Source organism: Perca flavescens, chromosome 1, assembly GCF_004354835.1.
Source record: "Perca flavescens isolate YP-PL-M2 chromosome 1, PFLA_1.0, whole genome shotgun sequence".
NCBI classification, from domain to species: domain Eukaryota; kingdom Metazoa; phylum Chordata; class Actinopteri; order Perciformes; family Percidae; genus Perca; species Perca flavescens.
In genome coordinates this window covers 38,326,885-38,347,717 of record NC_041331.1, presented here as the reverse complement: position 1 = coordinate 38,347,717, position 20,833 = coordinate 38,326,885, and the positions used below count along the sequence as shown (strand labels likewise).

The 20,833-nt window shown below is 42.1% G+C and overlaps 1 protein-coding gene across 4 annotated transcripts in view; it reads left to right on the top strand.

The window, feature by feature from the left end:
• samd4a (sterile alpha motif domain containing 4A) overlaps window positions 1-19,646 on the top strand; it is a 76,848-nt gene extending 57,202 nt beyond the window's left edge. For 2 of the 4 annotated variants that reach the window (XM_028577091.1, XM_028577072.1), the window contains 9 exons: window positions 1,835-1,944; window positions 2,813-2,899; window positions 3,800-4,052; window positions 4,135-4,220; window positions 5,588-5,706; window positions 8,559-8,760; window positions 11,122-11,248; window positions 14,107-14,190; window positions 16,699-19,646. In XM_028577091.1, the coding sequence (XP_028432892.1) occupies window positions 1,835-1,944; window positions 2,813-2,899; window positions 3,800-4,052; window positions 4,135-4,220; window positions 5,588-5,706; window positions 8,559-8,760; window positions 11,122-11,248; window positions 14,107-14,190; window positions 16,699-16,727 (1,097 nt within the window). In that variant the 3' untranslated portion in view covers window positions 16,728-19,646. The remainder of the gene's footprint in view (window positions 1-1,834; window positions 1,945-2,812; window positions 2,900-3,799; window positions 4,053-4,134; window positions 4,221-5,587; window positions 5,707-8,558; window positions 8,761-11,121; window positions 11,249-14,106; window positions 14,191-16,698) is intronic. The other 2 variants (XM_028577080.1, XM_028577085.1) reach the window with 2 other exon arrangements.
• The last annotated feature ends 1,187 nt before the right edge of the window (window positions 19,647-20,833 follow it).

The following is a 20,833-nucleotide window of genomic DNA, read 5'->3' as shown; positions in this document are numbered from 1 at the left end:
ACAATACAGTAACGTGAGCTATTTAAATTAGCTGGATGCATGGAAACGTCATTTGCTCTTACCAGTGTATCCCCGTGTGTACTTCGTCGACAGCAATCCCACCAATCGCTCCCAAAACGCCCCACTTAAAGATTAAATGCTGTAAACATATTCTTTGTAAATCTTTACAATCATTCCTCGAAAGAACCAAGCAGACCTGCCTTATTGCGCGATCAAAATTTTCTTAAAAACCTGCCGTTTTCAGCGTGTAGCTTGCTAGTTGTAGAAGTTGTTTTCCGAAGCTATCTGTCTAACTAAACCTATGATTGTTCTGCCAACAGCATGTTTTTGCTGCTTATCTTTCAGGTTAATTTAATGTCATTTATATATTACATACGTACATACTTTTTTTAGGTATTATTTTAGCTATTTTTATTTTTTAAATATGTTAAACTATGATAAACATTAAACTAGGGCTGCAACTAACGATTATTTTAATAATCGATTAATCTGTCGATTATTTTTTCGATTAATCGATGAATCGGATTTAAAAAAAGCATTAATTTAAATCAACTCAATACATGCATACTTATCGTTTTAGTTAATAGTTTTGTAAAGGTAAGTAACCCAAATAGCAGATACAGACAAGACAGACAGAAAGACAGACACACACACACACACTTATTCATTAAATTATTACCATCATTGTAGTAAGTGCAAGTTAAGTTCGTTTATACACCACACACTATTATATTTGTCAACACTAACTGATATGGGACAAAGCACATAATATATACATAACAGATTGAAAAATGAATGGGCCAAAAAAGGCGAGTGAATAAAACCGTGTCTTTAGTCTTGCAAAGTATACCACCCCTGCTTTATTACTGTTATTACCGAGCTAACGCTAGCTTGTCATGCTAGTCAGCTGGATAACGAGTAAACAGCAGCACCAGAAGAGCTACTGGAGGGACGGTACGTTCCTCACTTCAGACCGGAACAGAAGTAGGATAGTGTAGTGACTTTACCCTGCTGTTGAACTCCCTTCCTCCTCATCAAGGACTCCAACAGGTTTACGTTTTAGGTGCTGACTCATCACCGTGGTGCGCCCGTGCCATGCCGTGTCGCTTCTGCTTATCTTACAATTAACACGTTTTTGATTTATTTAGTGTGAAATGCTCCCACACCTTGATGATTGTTGATGACTCGGGTCGTACTGATTTCTCTGCCTCCGCTGAGTGTTTCAGAACAACGTTACGGGTCTCTCCGGTCTCTCTCCGTATTTCCTCTACCCCCGCTCTGCTCTTTTTTTTTTTCTTTCGCTCCGTGCTGCTACGCTCCGCGCTCAACTCAATTTTTTTTTATCTCCGCGACTAGGTTGCCTAATAGTTGCGCGACACAACGAATCGATAATTAAATTCGTTGCCAACTTTTTTAGTAATCGAATTTTATTGATTCGTTGTTGCAGCCCTACATTAAACAAATGGAAGTACATATTTGTTTCCAACATGTAGACTATGCGAATGTTATTTGACAAATTATTTATAATAGTATAATATGTTCATCTATGATAAATACTTTCAAAATGCTGTTATTGAATATTGTATATATCAGTGTATGGGAGCATATGTTGAGGGATCAATATATGTGCGTATTTAATCTGGAATGATGTTAAGGTTGATATCCAAAGATGTATATTAACACTTCTTTTTTACAGATGACTTGTATAGGTTTCTAATGTATTATGTATTTATTTATTTTTATTTTATTTCTTATGTATATTTGTATTCATAACAAAGAAAAACAATGTATGTATGTCTGATTATGTAAGAATTGTCTTTTTGCCCCCCCCCAGATGTTCCTGCATGGCTGAAGAGTCTCCGTCTCCATAAGTACGCCGCTCTCTTCTCCACAATGACCTACGATGAGATGATGTCACTGACTGAAGAACAGCTAGAGGCACAGGTTTTTATATATATACACACAAACACACATAGACAGAGTTAGTTTGAAATTAATTTATAATAAAAAAAGAACAAGAACTTTACATGGAAAAAGTTCTGGTTCATGAGGGGCAGAAGAATAAAAGCAGAAACGTGTCAGCACTATGTACTTGTATTAAATAAAAATAAATATCTCAATATGTTATTGACCAGTTTTAATCAATCTTAGTTTTGAAAAGGGATGTGATAATGTAACTAGTTTTAGCCAGGTCAAGTTGATAATGTTGGAATAAATTGTACAAGGCTAATGCTTTGTACTTAAAGACGTTGAGGAGTTTATTTTGAAACGGATGATGCAGCTAAAATTAACACTGCTCACCGGGAGCTGTATACTTCCTCCAGGTGCTGCTAACTCTTTTTGTCTGACCGGAACTTAATGCACAGCTACACAGAGACATGCTGAACTTTACAGTAATAAAGGTGTGTGACAAGGGATTCAGTATACTGCTATTGGCTTGATCTGGGAACATCTGGATTGTCAGTATATCAGTTCTTCATGGGACATAGGAGAAGTTGCATTAGCCTCAACTGAAATTAATTTGCTGTGATCAGTTTTAGCCCTTTCTGCTGTCCCAACCAAAGATGAGCAGATTAGTTGTTTTTTTTCCCGCCCTCCAATGGCTGCATCTCCTGCTGTTACGTTTTCCCCAAAAACATCTGCCTCTTGTTGTAGAAAGAGAACTAGCGGGCCAATTTGAAAGAACTTTCACACCCTGTATTCGTACACTGCATTTCTCTTTATCTCAAAGAATAGCAATATCAGTCTTTTAGACCAGCGTTTTGCCAAAGAGCAAGGAGATGTTTGACACAAAACCCTTTTCTTCCAACAGAAGGTCACTAAAGGAGCAAGACACAAGATTGTTATCAGCATTCTGAAGCTCAAAGAAAGGCAGAACCTACTTCGCAGCTTGGAAAAGGTCAGTGACTCTAAACCACATTACTCTACCTCTTCTCCCCTTCATCTTCACACACAAAGAAATCTCATAAAGCTTCTAGTCCTACCTGTAATTATTTAAATTTTTTTTACATTTTTGTTATTGGTGATTGTAATGTTAGTGGACACCACAGGACACCCCCCCCACACTCTCATTTCCCGTGTGTTTGTGAGAGAAAGTGAGAAGGGTGGCCATTCTGAGTCAGTGTTATGTATCTGAGATGGCAGCTAAAGGAACACCTAATCCAGGAAGGAGAGTTTTGGCCTCCGAATTTAAACCCATCCGCGTCACCCCTCACCCCTCCATTCAGCCTTCAAAGCAAGACAATGGCGCTCAAGGGCACACCACAGGAGGGACTTCTTGGGCCAGCTAAATTCAGGCTTAACCTTTTCACCAACGCTTCATTTAAAAATTTGTTACCACTGCATTGGTAGAGCTGGGGAAACGAGACACCTGTTGCTTGGTATTTTGGGTTTACACAGACTCATGTAGAGCGCTGCTGGGTGAACGGTGGGAGGGAGGCTGATATGATGCACGCGGACAGAAGTAGTGAAGCAAAACCGCATGCGTGTATTTTTGGTATTACTTTATTCTCTGCTCTATCACATGGCAGTGTGGTCAGGGATCCCTCCGCCATCTGTTAGTCTGTTAATATTCAGACTAACAGAATATATTTGTCTTGTATGATTATATTGAACTTTTTGTGACCGAGAGGTGGTTCACCCAAGTAAAGTAAAGCTGCAATTCTTACTCTTGACATCTTCATTGTAAATGCCACACCAGATCTATCACTTCGATAGACAGTCCTCTTTCTGATCTGCTCCTCGCTTACTCTCCACACCTTCCCTTCCTCCTCTTCCCTCCGTCATTTGCCCCCACCAGGATGTGTTGGAGGGCAGTAATCTGCGCGCCCCGCTGCAGGAGCTCCACCAGATGATCATGACGCCTATAAAGGCTTTCGTTGGCGGCGAGGACGCCTCCCTGCAGCGCCCCCTGCTAAGCCCTGAGGGAAAGAGCGCAGCGCCCGGCTCCCACCTTACCGGGGTTGGTGGGAGTGGAGGGGAGGCCGAGTCAGGCACAAGCGTCATCGCAGAGGGGGATATACCTGGCCAGTTTACTCGTGTCATGGGAAAAGGTGAGCTGCATGCACCGGCGCTCACTTGAGATTGTTTTCATGGACTGAGTTGTTTTAATGTCTTATTTTCCATCCTCCTCAGTTTGTACCCAGCTACTGGTGTCGAGGTCAGACGAGGACAACATCAGCTCCTACCTACAACTGATCGACAAGTGCCTTATCCATGAGGTACCCACTCTCTCTGGAATACACACCACACTTTCTTTTTTTTTCTTTTTTCTTTTTATTACAAAATGAAAAATCTAAAACACAGAAAAACACCACTTATACATACAGTACATATACTGTATACTAGGAACAGGCTCTACAGGATGTTTAGGACTGATGTCAGTTATTGGGAATTTAAAGGTGCAGTAAGCGATGCTGCGCAAAGATCGTTGACATTTTAACTCAACTGCCCATCAAATACAAACATGTCACCCCCAGCACCAAACCATACAACAAACTAGTGTGCTACCCATGATGCTACCTTTCGTCACATTGCATGTTCCGGTGATGTGACTATCGTGCGTTGATGCTAAAACACAATATCGTTCAGCCCTAATTTGACAAAAAGTGTATTGGATTAACATCCCTTACTATACCTTTTTTTTTAAATTTCCAATAACTCACATTTCTGCCATTATATAGCCTATTATCAAAATTACATTATTCAATGTTGTAAGTTTTTCCCTCTTCCGGAAATGACTATGAACACTAACAAAAAATGTAATAATATATATTGAAATTTAATGAATTACGTCTGATTTCATAATTATTTTTTACTGACAGTTATCACTGACGCGTCTGTGATTTAATATCGGCACATAATATTTGGTGAACACATTGTAGGTCTATAGACAAGAAAGTAAGTAGGTCAAATTTATTTATAAAGCGCTTATCACAGACAAAGAAACAAAGTGCTTTACAGTGGCAAACACAAGAAACGCAATTCAGAGTGAGAACACAATACACAATCAGTATTACACATTAGTATTGAAAGTGCAGACCAGGTGCAGACCGATCAACCAGACGTGTCTTTATCTGATTTTTTAAATAATCCACAGAAACAGCATTCCATAGTTTCGGTGCCAAGTATGTACATACATACATTGTACTGCCTCCCTGTTAACTATATGCAAATATAATTATTTTTCAGCCTAATTATTAACATGTTATCCCCCTACAGAAACCTTTTACAAAACTGAAATGTTGATGGCATTCATCAACTTAATAATTTGAGTGAGTTGTCAGTAAAATGACCTTGGATATGTACCATGGATCATAGATTAGTTAGCTAGTTTAAGAGGAATGCTCTCATCCAGACCACTCTCTGTCTCTCTGAAACTCTTATTAAGTTTTTGTAAAATATCAGTCTCATTATGTTGTAGTCTAAATGTGCCGTATCATGCTTTACATTTACTATGTGAAGGAGAGTTTTGGGTCATTTCTTGCGACACAATGTACCTGAAAATCCTCAGCCATGCTCTTCACCAGTCATGCCTCATTTCATCCCTGATTCATACTCCCTGTTCTCCCCTCCCCCTCCCTGTCAGTCCTTCACTGAGACGCAGAAGAAGAGGCTGTTGTCATGGAAACAACAGGTCCAGCGGCTGTTCCGGTCCATTCCAAGGAAAACCCTCCTCGATATAGCAGGGTACCGACCGCAGAGGAGGTAAACACACAGACATGCAGTGGCTATCATTTCCTGGGTTTTATTGTCTGTGATAAAAAAACCTTTAAATCAGAGTCGCTTTAACTTTAAAGGTCCCTTGGCATGAAAATTTCACTTTATGAGGTTTTTTAACATTAATGAGTTCCCCCAGCCTGCCTATGGTCCCCCAGTGGCTAGAAATGGTGATAGGTGTAAACCGAGCCCTGGGTATCCTGCTCTGCCTTTGAGAAAATTAAAGCTCAGATGGGCTGATGCTCCTTATGACATCATAAGGAGCAAGTTTACCTCCCCTTTCTCTGCTTTGCCCACGCAGAGAATTTGGCCCGCCCATGAGAAAGAGCGAGAGAGACATCATGGCTTTCAATGGAGCGAAGCATGGCAGTTGGTCAAGGCCACACCCCCATCCTCCACCTTGCCCCCCCTCTCTCCTCCTCAATAGCATTTAAAGCTACAGACACAGAAATGGCACATCTTAAGGAAAGCTCATTGTGGGACTGGCTCTAGTGGCTGTAATTCTGCACCAAGGCTGAATTTCGGGAAAGAGACTTCAGATACAGTATTAGGGGACCACTAAGGCCTATATAAAAGAGACTTCAGATACAGTATTAGAGGACCACTAAGGCCTATATAAAAGAGACTTCAGATACAGTATTAGAGGACCACTAAGGTCTATATAAAAGAGACTTCAGATACAGTATTAGGGGATCACTAAGGTCTATATAAAAGCATCCAAAGAGCAGCATGTCATGGGACCTTTAATAAAACAACCACACAAATCCAGGTTTAAGAAAGGACAACAGATTTCTGGCTGTAATTGATCCAATGAGTGGAAAATGTAAAAAAACATTTATAATGGTACAACTACTGTATATTTTACATACACACACGGTGAAAGGTCCTTTGCCAAATGTAGCAACATTTTTCATGAAGATCACTGATTCCTCCTATTATTTCCTTTTTTGAAATGTACTGTATACAATTACAAAAGCATACATGTAGACAAACAGAAGTGAGTAAGAAAATTATGTAATAATTAGTTTTTAAACAGCATGGTATTTTAATCTTATTATAACCACAAGTTTAACTTAGTTCAGAACATTTGTCTTTCTCCTCCCTAGCACTACAGCTTCATAAAACTAGGGGGAAAATTGCAGTTTTGATGAAGATTTCAAAAGCGTTTGCTGCTTGTTATTTTAAAGGAGAAATCCGGCACAAAACGAACCTAGGGGGTTAATAACGCACGTGTACCGAGTCGACCGTTCTCTGCAATAAGTTTTCATGCTAATCGAATGTGACCAGTTTTAGCACAAACCCCTAATTAGCTTATAACGCTAGTTGTTGGGTAAAGTTAAAAAGAAATCACTATTTCTATACCACTAACAAGGCTCAAATAGCACCACACTTCCACGGTAGTATAATGAGGGGCCCTACATGTAAACCGAAGCATTGAGAACAAAGAGTTTATAAAGACAGTAATGTTCACATATACACGCGGGCGCCATCTTGGGAAAACAGTCACGACCAGTCGAACGACGAACGCTGTGCTTGAGCTATGTTACTGGTTACACGGCATTCGTCGTGGTCGTGACTGTTTTCCCAAGATGACGCCCGCGTGTATACGTGAACGGTCTTTATAAACTATCTTTTTAATAAACTGTCTGTACACTTACAAAGTTCTCAATGCTTCGGTCTACATGTAGGGACCTTCATTATGCTACCGTGGAAGTGGTGCTATTTTGAGCCTTGTTAGTGGTGTAGAAATAGAGATTTTACCGTGCCCCAACGACTAGCGTTATAAGTTAATTAGCGGTTACGCTAAAACTGGTCACATTCGATTAGCATGAAAACATATCCCAGAGAATGGTCGACTCGGTAATCATGTGTTATTCATGGTGCGTTCTTTTTGTCCACCGAAGTCGATTTACGAGTTGTTTTCCGGAGTTACGAACCGGAAGTTGCAAAAAGAACGCCACCGAGGTCGTATATACGACTCGTCAAGTCGTCTGAACTCAGAGGACCCCGAGTTCACTTTCAAAGATGGCTACGTCGTGCATCACACGTAGTAAACATTGTGGTTTTCTACAATTTTAAGCACTTTTGTCTTTGTTGTAACCAAATGAAGAAGTGGTACACATAGCACTGTATACTGCTACCTATAGACATGTCTCTACAGTCTTATTAGGAGTTAAACATAGCACTGTATACTGCTACCTATAGGCATGTCGCTACAGTCTTATTAGGAGTTAAATACCGCCTGATTAGTTATTTTGGAGCTTGTGCAGCTAAAATTGGCTAGAGACACTCGGTTGCTATATCACAACAACGGCTTAAGCCGAGCCTTGAGCAGAAAGCAGAGCAGTAGCCGAACGTTAATGTTAATCAAAACGTAATTTTCATGTATCAAACTGTGAAATATATGTGTGTAATATGTCAATAACTGGGTGAATAGAATCCTAAATGTTACTAAAAATGTTACAAAAATCCATCTTTTCTCCGACTCGTAGTATTGTGTGACAAAAAGAACGCAACAACCCGCGGTTACTCGTTTTCCGACATGGATGTGACATCACACTCGAGCTACTAGTCGCGAATACAAGACAAAAAGAACGCACCATAACCCCTAGGCTCATTTTGCGCCGGATTTCTCCTTTCATGTCTGACTTTTATTAGTTTTTTACATTCAGATTGGAGTATCTATTCCTCTTGCTCCTCTTACTTTACCTGACTGTTCAGCTCATTATGTGTGAACTCTAGTGAATGCATAACTCCTCCTTTGTTAACACAAGTTACCGTGATCAGGAACTTTCCCGGTGCTTACCTGTATCTCACGTTTTTGTCTCGTCCTGCTGCAGCCGTTTCGGCCAGTCCAACTCGCTCCCCACTGCTGGCTGTGTTGGGGGCAGCGTGTCGGCCAGGAGGAGCCTTCGCCAGTTCCAGATGCCCTCCAGGAGCTTGCCGGGTGCCAGGCTGGGCCTGCTGGGCAGCGGGGGGCTGCTGGGACCCACACCTCGCAGCTCCAGCAGCACACCCACTGGTCCCAAGCAGGGGAGACAGGTGAGTCAAACCAACAAGGGGAGATGACAATCTAACGTTTCCCCAGATTTTCTGTGTATGATAAGCCTTTCAGTGTCCAGAGAGTGTTACCAGTTGTTAGTATTTATGTGCTACATATGTTAATATAAGGGATGCTAAAATAGCATGAGATTATGCAGTATTATTGTTAGATTAGCGTATGGAAGGAAATTTCTTTTGAAACCGTTTTAGAGCTACAAATAATTATCTTCATTAGAAAGTATTAAAAAAACATAGCCCATCACAATTTCCCAGAGCTCAAGGTGACATCCTTAACTAGGCTTTTCTGTCAGACTAACGGTCCAAAACTCAACTGAAAAACCTTCCCATTTGAGAAGTTGCAACCACCAAATATTTGGCATTTGTGTTAGATAAATAAACAACTAATCAATGAATTGCTTAATAGTTACAGCCATAAACGTTTTAAAGACGTACGGTTATCTAACATCCTTTGAGGTGATCTGATGAGGGAGGATAGTTCAGATGGTTTCCTAAAAGGGCTGATAATAAAAATTCCCTAATACAGAAAAACTAGAGCTAAATGTAAGATTATTATCAGTTGTGTACGTAGTGACTGGAGTGCTGAATGGCAGTGGTGACTGCACAGAGGAACATTTTGAAATGCGTAATAATACATTCCAGGATGTTTACAATAACCTGGGCAGCAGAATTCCTTCTTCAGCACGTATTCTGCCTGAAATAGACTTTCTTTTTATTCCGCGACAAAAAAATGCGGGGTGAGGAAGTGGGGCTGCGGTGGTGTTTGACGAATGAAGTGAGGTGGATGGAACTCGTAGCAGGTCACCCAACATACCAGAGGCCCTGCGTCAGCGCCGAACACTGAAACAGGAGGAGCTGCGGAGCTGTTTCAGGCCCATCCTGGCACATTCTGGTCTGGGCTGACCCAGTTCATTGGGAACCTCTCTCTCTCCCACTCTCTCTCTCTCATCCCTTACAATGACAGGAAATACCTCCGTTCCTTACGCTGGACCTTCTTGTGTGGGACTGTAGTGTGGATGTAGAGAGAGAGAGAGAGAGAGAGAAGGGTGGGAGGGAAATATATGAGTCATAGTTTGGGAGAGATAGCTGTGGTGTTGGAGGAGGAGGGGCAATGAGAGACAGAGAGTTTATATGAGTGTATGAGAGAGAGAGAGAGAAAGAGAGGCAGTGAGAACAGTGCACAGGCATTTCCTGTTTTTCCCTGGCCCATGGCACTGCTGGGCCACGAGAGGGGGGTCAGAGGGAGAGAGGGGAGGGGAGGGGCATGTGGTAGTGGTGTTGGGGGTATAATAGGCAGGTTACAGTGAGGAATTCATGTGGCGAGTGTCTGAGACTGTCATTAGGTGTGGGCCAGACATCCAGACAGGAGCTTGTGGGGTGAAAATGTTGAAGAAGCTGTTGCCTTGATCTTACACCAGACTTCTTTCAAGCTTGCATATTTCATGTATGTCTTTGATCAGTGAAAGTTTTAGCAATGTGTGGAAAGCAGTGCAGTACAGAACTTTGGTCAACTTTGGTTGTTTTACAGTGCTGTATAAAAAAGTTTGATTGATTTGAAATTAACCTAAAGCAGGAGGAGGATCTTTGAACTTGAAATTTGTGCATCAAATTACGATGTATTATTATATTGCCTTTTAAATGTCAGTATTTAATTACCCAGGTTATGCGCAGGCAATTAAAATGTCTAAGGTTGGAGCATCCTTAACCTGACTCCGCCAGATGGATTGCTTCGCATTTGCTCGGCATATCCATCTGGGAACTTTCCGTTGGACAACTTTTGGGAAGGGTTAGGCAAAAATACTGGTTTGCTGATTGGATAAACCATCTGTCTATCACCACCTATAGTTGGTGATAGACGGGCCAAATCAACCAATCAGATCAAACTCTTGCCGAAACAAGTTTTTTTTGCTCTTCTTTCAATGAAGGAATAGTTTCTAATTCGGATAAAACTTGCGCGATAGCTACGTTCATCTCATCCGTGGAAGTTGCCATGTTGTTTAGACTGAACAGTCGCTTCTCGTTGTGTCACAAAAGTACGAAATTAGTCTTTCATTCAGACAAAACTCAAAAATAGAATTTGGCGACACCTTTAGATAACTTGATAACATTTATCAATCCTGGGAAAATGTTAACTAAATCCTATGTTAAATTTAGATTAGTTACTGTATTTTGAGAGCAGAAGCTGAAATACTATGTCCAATACATGAAAATGTGTAAAAGTGGATGGACAGATTTCAATTTCTGCCGTTAGATGATAAGTGTTCAACCATGACACCAGTCCTACAGAGGTGTCTGCATGTTCAAGAAGTTAATTTAATGCTGTTGTTAAAATATTCTCCTCAGGGTCTCTGGTTTGCCAACCCCGGAGGAAGCAACAGCATGCCCAGCCGGACCCACAGCTCCGTGCAGAGGACCCGCTCCCTGCCGGTTCACACCAACCCACAAACCATGGTCGTGTTCCAACAAGCCGGTAAGAAACGCAGGGAAACATGCTTCAAGTGGTTTATTGTTACCAGTTTATATACTTTTTATTCTGTATTAAATATTGTTAAGTTTTAACTTTCACATCTAAAATTATGCCAAAATCTGCAGTGACATATACTTTTCTTTTAACACTTTATTCCCTTATTATTATTTTTTCTTTTAAAGGCAGAAATACAGGAAATATCCCATAGTGCAGCTATGGGCGAATAGAGACTTTCAGCTCTATTCACTTCCTTCTTGCTATCGAGGTGAAAAACCTGTTTTAGCACAAGAATGTTGTATTGTTTCTCCCAGAACACAATGGAAGTTATTGCCCAGTCATTGGCTCTTATGAATTGACAATATTGGTCTTTATGCAAGATTAAACTAGCCTAGAAATCTAGACGCACCCTAGCGGCAGAACATTTAATTTGCAGCCAGGGGGGTCTAGGCACTCTCCTTTGGCTTGCGAGCTGGAAAAACCTAACTCTAGTCAGGCCAATCACATAGTGTATAGAGTCGGTGGGCGGGCTTATGGCTGCTGCTGCTGCTGCTGCTGCTGCTGCTGGGAACAGTGGTCTTCTGGAAGACTTGGAGTTAAGCTTTTCTTTCAGAAAAGAACGGCACTGAAATCATTCTTAAAAAGGGGAGATGTGTTCAGAGTTTTGCTGACCGGATACGGCAAAAGTTTAATCTATCAACTAGTTCCGCTACCTTCTTCGTCGCTCTGCCTGGTTGTAGCGATATCCTATTGCGTGCAGAGTGAATTTGAAAGACAACCATTTATCCCGCCCCTCGGATTGAGCCCTGTTAATGGTGAGTTCCCAGACCTAACATCTTGATGTGGGTCTGGCTTGTCAGGCTATGATTAAATGACATTTAAACAACAAAAACAAATAAAAATGAAAAGGTACTCCTAGTTATTGGGGGTAATTTTAAATGTCACAGGCCTTCTTTTTTTAAATCGTGAAAGATCTCCCTCCGAGCCAGGTCTCACCCTGAAAGCCCCCCCACTCAGTGTCCACACAGGCTCGGGTCATGGTAACCATCGGCGCCAGGCAGAGTGACCTTTAGTAGCCTCTGCTGACTGGACTTTGTCCCACAGGAACAATGGACAGTAATAGGACAAGCTGGGGCTTCCTCCACTCATGTCACACACAAACACACTCACACACACCAGAAATGTCCTCTTTTTAGAATGAAGAGGAAAAACTGATTTTCTTTTTAAAAAGCAGGCAGAGTGGAGACAGCATGTGAGTGAGGAAGAGACAGAGGCAGGGAGGGAGGAAAGAGTCAGAGGAGTCTCTCAATGAGGCTCTTTGTGCAGTGAGTACATGGCTCTCTGGCCCACTTTCCTTCCCTCCCTTCTCTCCCTGACTCACTCTCTTTCTTAACTTTCTCTCCCTCTTTCTCCCCCATCTCTCCTTCTTTGACAACTCTGCGGAGTCATGCACTCATAGCAGTCACCCTCAAGGGTGGCTGTAGCTGGGTCTCGGCCAGAGTAACTGATTTGAAAGGCTAGACCCCCACCCTCCTCTGACTCTGTGCATATATGTGCGATCTGTCTTTCTCTCTGCCAGCAGACGGATAAAGAGACTTATTAAGTGAGACACAGAAGAGAAAATGAGAGGATGAAGTAACAAGTGTGTGTTTGTAGTTTTTTTTGAAAGTCTGTGTGTGTACAGGGGTGTGTGTGGCAGGGGGGTTGTTGGAGGGATTTGGAGCCTATAAATAGTCCAGTGTGGACTACCGGGCCTAACTCAGCTTTTCTCTCTGGCCACAAGGGATTTTCACTGCCCAGCCTGTATTGAAGACTCAGCTGAGGACTAAATGGCTGGAAGGGGTTGCTAGGCTGAACTGTGGCCCAAATACACCCCCCCAACACACACATACTCCCCCTCCAACCTCAACCCAACCCTCTACAAAACAGTCTCCACCCTGCTCACAGTTGACGCAAAGACAACCAGCAGCAAATAGCAACAGAGAGTAAAAAAAAATAAACGTCAAAATGGGGGCTTTAAGTCGTGTGTAATGTCTGATTTATGTGATGACCATCCATTAATAATATTATAATCTTAATAATCGGAAACCTCGGAAGTCACCAACTGGAACCAGGATGTGCTGTATGTTGGATAATTAAGTCACTCTACTGTTGTGCTGCTCTCTACCATATGTTTGTTTGGGTTGGGGAACAGTAATTTAGTATGCTGGCTAAGACTTCCACATCACTATTCTGTAGATCAATATCAAGTTATCCGCTCTGTTGTCTGTTGAGAGACAATTACAGCGATATCTCATATTACCATGCAGTTCAAAGCAAAGAACATCAATTACATTACATGTTGTTTTGAATTACTGAATGTACATTTTGTCCCCAATCCAGTCTTACAACCCCTACACACACACACACACACACACACACACACACACACACACACACACACACACACACACACACACACACACACACACACTCACTCACTCACTCACTCACTCACTCACTCACTCACTCACTCACTCACTCTCACTCACTCACTCACAGTCACAGCCCCTGCAGTCATTGTTTTGATGTAGCAGTGCTGGAGTTAACACTATGGTATAATCTGATTATTGAGGCTAAACTTTGGTTAAGTGGACGACATTGTTCCACTGTACTGTTTTTGAACTTATTTTGTTCTTTGGCAACTTGTCTGACGCCAATTTGTTTAAAAAATGAGGAAGAAAAAACTTTAAGCATTATCATGAATTTTGTTTGATTATGATTGAAATAAATAATTTGATTAAGTCAAGTTTTCCCTATGTTGTCATCTGTTTAATGTGAATATAATGTAATCACTGATACTGATTAAATTTTGTTTGTTACAGATCTACAGTTACCAGTGACAGAGCCAGACATCAACAATCGCCTTGAGTCGCTGTGTCTGAGTATGACAGAGCACGCCTTGGGAGGTAACACACAAATCGTTTTTAATTGATCCTAATTATTACACTATAATACATAAATACAGTTGTTCCAGAGATTAAATGTGGTCCAAGAGCATGTAAGGTTACCTCCTGTAAAGGCCAGCAGATGCATCTGACTTGACCAGAACTTCTGTGTTGTGTTCAAAGCCAAAAGTCATATCAGTCAGCCAGTTAGTGAGTTATGCTCAGGTTTCGTCACTTTGATCTTAACACTGATCTTAAGGCTGACTGACTGGCCCATTCCAACACTCAGGGCCCTATTTTAACGATCTAAGCGCACGGCATGAAGCGCAGGTGCGTTTAGGGCGTGTCTAAATCCACTTTTGCTAGTTTGACGGCAGAAAAAAGGGTCCGTGCGCCGGACGCATGGTTCAAAAAGGTTGTACTTTGTGTCTTCATTAATCAGAGGTGTGTTTTGGGCGTAACGTGCAATAAACCAATCGGAGTGTCATCTCCCATTCCCTTTAAAAGCCAGGCGCGTTTGTATCTTGGCGCGTTGCTATTATGATGGAGGATTTGCACCCTAATATTTTTATTTGTAATCTTTTGCATGTTTGTGTGCTGCTGGCTTCCCTGTGTGTGTAACAAGCATAGTGTGCGCGTGCTGTGCACGAGCCTAGGCGCATTTTACTAATGCGCTGTTAAAATAACAATGAAATGCTGCGTTATTGACTTTTTCAATGGCGCGATCATTTCCCGCTGCCTCAAGATAGCAATACGCCCAGAATGCACCTGAACACACCTCCCTGTAAGACCAGCACGCCCATGGGCGCAGGTGCATTTGCTACTTAAACGACGTGGCCGTTAGATTTGAAATTGACAACTGCGTCGGTCTTAAACTAGCAAAGACTCTTGCATCGAGCTTTGCGCTGTGCCACGCCGGGCTGGCTGCAATATAGGGCCCTCAGTCTATTATCGTGTTGTGGGAACAGCTTAAAGTCTGGAGTTTTTTTGCCAATCAATAACTCCGGACTTGTTGGATCCCAGCGAGGGTTTTTCAGATGTGTTATATTTGTCAGTCCAGTCTGACCAAGAGAAAGAGATAAAATAAGACAGAATAGCCCACTAGACGAGACGCAAGCTTTTTTCCGTCTCGGCATTTGGAACGAATGGCAAACAATATTAAAATGCACTTTTAAACAACTTTTAATTGCGTCAAGCCAGTCAGTGGATGACCTGACTTGTGCAGAATATTCCCATGTACAGTAAATTGCAGTCTGGGTTAAAGTCAGTGCCAACTCCCCCCATGCCAAAACTTAACTGAGGTGAAGACAGTGGGCCTCAGTGCTCAGTGCAGAACGGTGGACAAGTGCTGCTTTGTGCGTGTGTGTGTGTGTGTGTGTGTGTGTGTGTGTGTGTGTGTGTGTGTGTGTGTGTGTGTGTGTGTGTGTGTGTGTGTGTGTGTGTGTGTGTGTGTGTGTGTGTGTGTGTGTGTGTGTGTGTGTGTGTGTGTGTGTGTGTTAGGTGGATAGAACTGGGCAGCAGAACGAAAGAGTGCGTTTAACTGAAGCAACTCCTTCTTAATCAATTTCACCTTTTTTCTAGTCTCTTGCGCCCAAACATCCAGCCGGCTGTGGTAAGCTTCAGAAACATAACTTGGTAACTGAAGCCAAACAAGCTACAGGAAATGACCCAAAACACAATGTTTCATTGGTATGAGGAAAAGGGTGGTCACACTTAAGTACGGTTTATTCTGTATTCTTTGTTCAACAATAGCTTAATATGACATTAACCTGCCCTTTCAGTATCAACGATGGAATGAAATTGTCCACCAGTTCGTAGCGTAATAACGTTTTCCTCTTCAGCCACACCAGAGGCAACAGCTGTCAGACTGTTGTTTTCCTCTGAAAGGCTCTATCAGTATTTTTACAGATGTGTTGTTCTCTCACCATGACACTGTGGGCTCTGACCCCTCACTGTTCACCAAGCCAGAAAACCCTTCAGGCCTTCTTTACAAAGAGTCGACAGGGAATTGCAATTAAAAAGTGTAACAAGTCAAATGAATGAGAAATGAGGGAAACAATGATTTTATAAAAAAAAAGGCATACAGGGGCATATAAGCTAAATGTGCTGAGTTAAAGTTACAACTTACAAAATTGGACACATAAGTTGCTACGAGATCTGAAATCCATCCCTGCACCTGTTTCTATTCAGGGTCACAGGAAAGCTGCAGCCTAGCCCAGCATGCACCTGGCGTGAGGGTTAGTGTTAGTGTGAGGACTTGTGGCTGTTTTCTAACTGTAACTGTTACAGCTTGGTCAGCTCAGGACCCTTAAATCTCCATCCACACTGTGAAAACACTTAACCATAAAGCCGTCTGGGGATGCTGATGAAGTTAAACACTGAGTGTGGTCTAGACCCACTCTATCTGTAAAGTGTCTCGAGATAACTCTGTTATGATTTGATACTATAAATAAAATTGAATTGAATTGAAAATTGAAACGCTTTTTTTTTTTTTTTTTTTTTTTTTTTTTTCTGTCGTTCCTTCTTTAGACGGCGCTGACCGCACGTCAACGATATGAAATGAGGACCTGAGTGAGAGCAGTAGGACAGCGCAGGTTCCTGAGGCCCTCTCACGATAAGTCACCTCGAGGTCCCCGGCCCTGCTGTCCCCTCTCCCTGTAGCCAATGGCAGAGCTCAACCAAAAGGATCGGGCGGGATCCAAGAAACATAAGCGAGCCGATCACCAAACGGCCACCACAAGCTATCACATTGGCACCGTCCATCGGGTCGGAAAAAACACACTTCCTGCTCCGCCAGCATGCTCACAGTCCCCTGCATCTGGGTGAGGAAAGAGAAACGCATTGAACACGGCCTGAACAGTATGTGGACAGAGCCCCCCCCACCACACACACACACACACCCATCCCCTTCTGGGGAGGCCAGAAGCAGTGCTGCAGCCCAGCAGAATGGAGACGCTGGCCTGTGGATCAGGGCCCAGTGAGACTGAGGCCCTTTTCCCTCTCCGACACCCTCTGGTCCCCGCACATCGACCGCAGCTCGTGGCATCCTTCAAATCCATAACAGTACCTCAGACCCCAAAAACAAGACGAGACCAGCAGAGCTAGAAGGAACGCCAGAAGGAAGTTTGGGATTTCCTTGACTGTTTTCAGTGAGGACTGAGCGTCCAGCGCAGACACTTCGGGAAGGTCCTCTTGCTCGGTATTGGGTGGCAAAAAAAAAAAAAAATTTATTTGTTTTGTATGTATTTATTGTTTACATAATGATGCTACTTTCAAAGGGTACAGAAATGTGTATGAATTTCAGGTATGAATTGTGTAATATTCTGTAAAGCCTTGGCTGTCTACCAGCTCAATGTCCCACACGAGTAGTCATCACGCTAGTTTACAACCAACGTGCTTCTTCTTTATTTTAGCAGCCAACCGCAAAGACGTGTCGGCGTGAACATTTATCGAGAGGGAGGAGGGCGAGAAAGAGGTGGAGGTAGAGCAGATGTGTGAAGAGGGAGAAGAGAAGGACGTGGAGAAGGAAACAGAAAGTAGTAGAAGGAGGAATCAAGCCGAGGTGATACCGGAAAGGGAAGCGGATGTTTAAAAATGAAAGAACATCAGAGGCAGGACCTTTGATGACCGAGGAAGATGATGTCATGTCTGATCATGTTGTGAGTGGAGTGCAGGAGGAAGTGAGTTTGGCACTGGTCAGTTACATATTGTTTATCCGCAGCATGTACTGTATGATCTCTTTTGAATTCAGAGCCTTTGTAGGCGCGATACATTGAAAATGTAGGGTTTTTTTATACACAAATGGGAGATTATTATCGTCAGTGGGATCCGTCTGCATGTTCAGATACTGGGTTTAGTTCATTTCTTTTCTAAAGCAGGGTGATACGCTTAAGCTGCATGTTACAACTAAATATTTTCACGGAGGAAGATTGCGGAGAAGGTGGCAGAAGAGAAAAAAAACAGGAGGTCGCTCTGGTTTCTACTCGGACTCGTGTTGCAACGTTGGAGAAATCGCACACTGGCGATCCATGAAGGGAAGTTTTCCCAGAGATTGGCTTCATTAGTGCTTACCTCCACCTGCTGGCCAAACACAGTCATGACGGGACAGGCGCTGAAGTCTCTGGACACACAGGCAGATCATTGAAAAATCATTTACAAACATTATTTTGGGAGATATCAGTGCTGCAGCAGTCCCCTCAAAGATTGCCCGTGTAACATGGTCTTCTGTCTGTTCTGTCTGCACAGGCCTATATGAAATTAATTTTCTTGTTTTAGATTCTGAATCTCATGGTTATTCTGTGTCTTAATATTTATCCTGAGTTTATTGTGTGTGGAGTACAGACTTTATAAGAATAGGTTTATATTGGAATAAGCTGGTTAGGAAACTCCCCTCTTTGCCGCTTTCAGCGTTGTGCTGAGAGTCGCGACCCCGAACGGTTCTCTTCATCGAGGGTTGTTGATTATTATTGTTTAGTTTCTTTCATTAGTTTGTTGCAATTCTGTAGTACTTCCTCTGTATCCTGCACTTGATATGATAATGTGATACACTAAAATCCAAATGTTCAAGGCTCACGCGACAGTTTTGTGCTTCGGAGTCCGATCGAACGGAGCAGATTGAGGAGATGAGGTCGACGCTCGCTCTCAACTGCAGAGCTTCAGTCTCGGTGGACAGACAGAAGTAGAGCGGTAGAACCACAACAGGTGGTGAGACGAAAACGCTCCTGGCGGTCGATGTTGGGAGTTAAAAAATACTTCCTGTTCTCATGTCACACACAGTTTAAGGACCACACCAGTGTTTGTGCATGTTTTAGCCCGTTTACTACGATTTTAATACACATTACAGTACTACCAATTTTATGGTTTTCCCAACCTTCCAGGCAAACACAAGTTTCCATTTAATCTATTATGGTATTAACATGAACTTGGCAACTCCCTGAGAAAGTTTATCCATCACTGCGAACTTTTATAAGTCTGTCTTGTTCTATAGTGCTCTTCACACTTTATCAAAGATCTTTGCCTGCATAAGGAATAACCACACAACAATAATTTGTTGCGGGCGTAATGTTTGCTGGGATAAAACACTTTCCCAACCAAGTTTCAAGTGTATTCAACCTCAATTTCATACCATAGTAGTAACCGCTGGCTAGCTACAAGTTTGGGGAAACCTAATAAATACATTTAAAACACTACCGTATGCTTACACCAATAATATTATATGTAGCCAGCAGCGACGCATTCAGTGTGTGCACTATATCTAAGGGACTAAAACATGCAGACACTTATTGTGACGTCTGGAGCCCAAACTAAGGCTGGGCGATATGGAGAAAATCAGATATCACGATATTCTTGACCAAATACCTCGATATTGCGGCCATATTCTAGGTTTGACAATTGGTGCCTAAACAAAATATCTTCACACTTAGATTTAGATAAATAATCATCAGTAATGTGTACATAATGTCTAAGTGGTTAAAGGCAAATAATAGAACAGTTACAACACGCTGGTAGGTTCAGAAAAGTACATCACTGTACTGTAATGCAGCCTTTAAAACCAGGAACAGACACCACTTACTGTATGTCATATCACGAGATTACGATATCCAAAATGTAAGACGATATCTAGTCTCCTATCACGATATTGATATAACATCGATATATTGCCCAGCCCTAGCCCAAACTGCCAGTGATGGTGGCTTGAAACTGCAGTCTGGATCAGTGCGCACACGCACCACAGATATAATGTGTGTGTGTGTGTGTGTGTGTGTGTGTGTCGTTAGTAACAACACTGCGCACTCTTCAGATTTTTGTCTTGTGTTTCAAGTGTATGTGTGTTTTCTGCTTTTATACTTTGAGTCCATAAGAGCCAAACAGATGCCGTCTGTACGTTTTGTGAACGAAGATGAAGATGAAGATTCCACCAAAGCATGAATGCAACAACTGATGTTCCACCTTTTAACATCTTTGTTGTTTTTCTGATGCTCCTCACTGAGACGCAGCATCGTGTCTCATCGCAGACAGTTTCAGTGTCACTGCCATATGAATCAGTACTTAAAAGTAGATACAATTATTTATTCTTTTTTTTTTTCCATAATTTTTTTGCAGAGGTGATACTTGTACTCATTTAGGTGTATTATTATTTAAAGTACCATGTGTATTAACATGTTATGGCTGGTGACCATACGTACATCTCAAATATTAACATTTTTGACTGTTTTTCTTTTCTTTTTTTCCCCGTTGTTGCTGTTGTTGGACTATAATAATCTTGTTTGTATCTATCAGTGTCATGTTGAGATTTTCTTTTTCATGTGAAAGCTTTGCATCACAGATGCATCGATTCATGTTCGGTTACAAAGTTCACGTCAGACGAGCTGTCGGCAAACAAAACGGCGGTGTGCTGTTGTTGTTGTTGTTGTTGTTGTTGTAGTAGTCTTTGGTAGGCCAGGCCAGGAAGTAGACTGGTTCATTCTGATCTGGAGTCTGAGCTTGGTGCTGTGGGCGTATTGCCACCTAACTGTGTTCTCCTGAGTGGGAGAGGTGAATACTTTAGGTCTCAATGTGTGTTACTTTAAAGGATAAGGCTGGCTTTATTCTGTATTTGTCTTATTGTCAACAAATCCCACGAAAAGATCCAATTCAAGTCAATACTTTGACTTCCTGTCTGTGG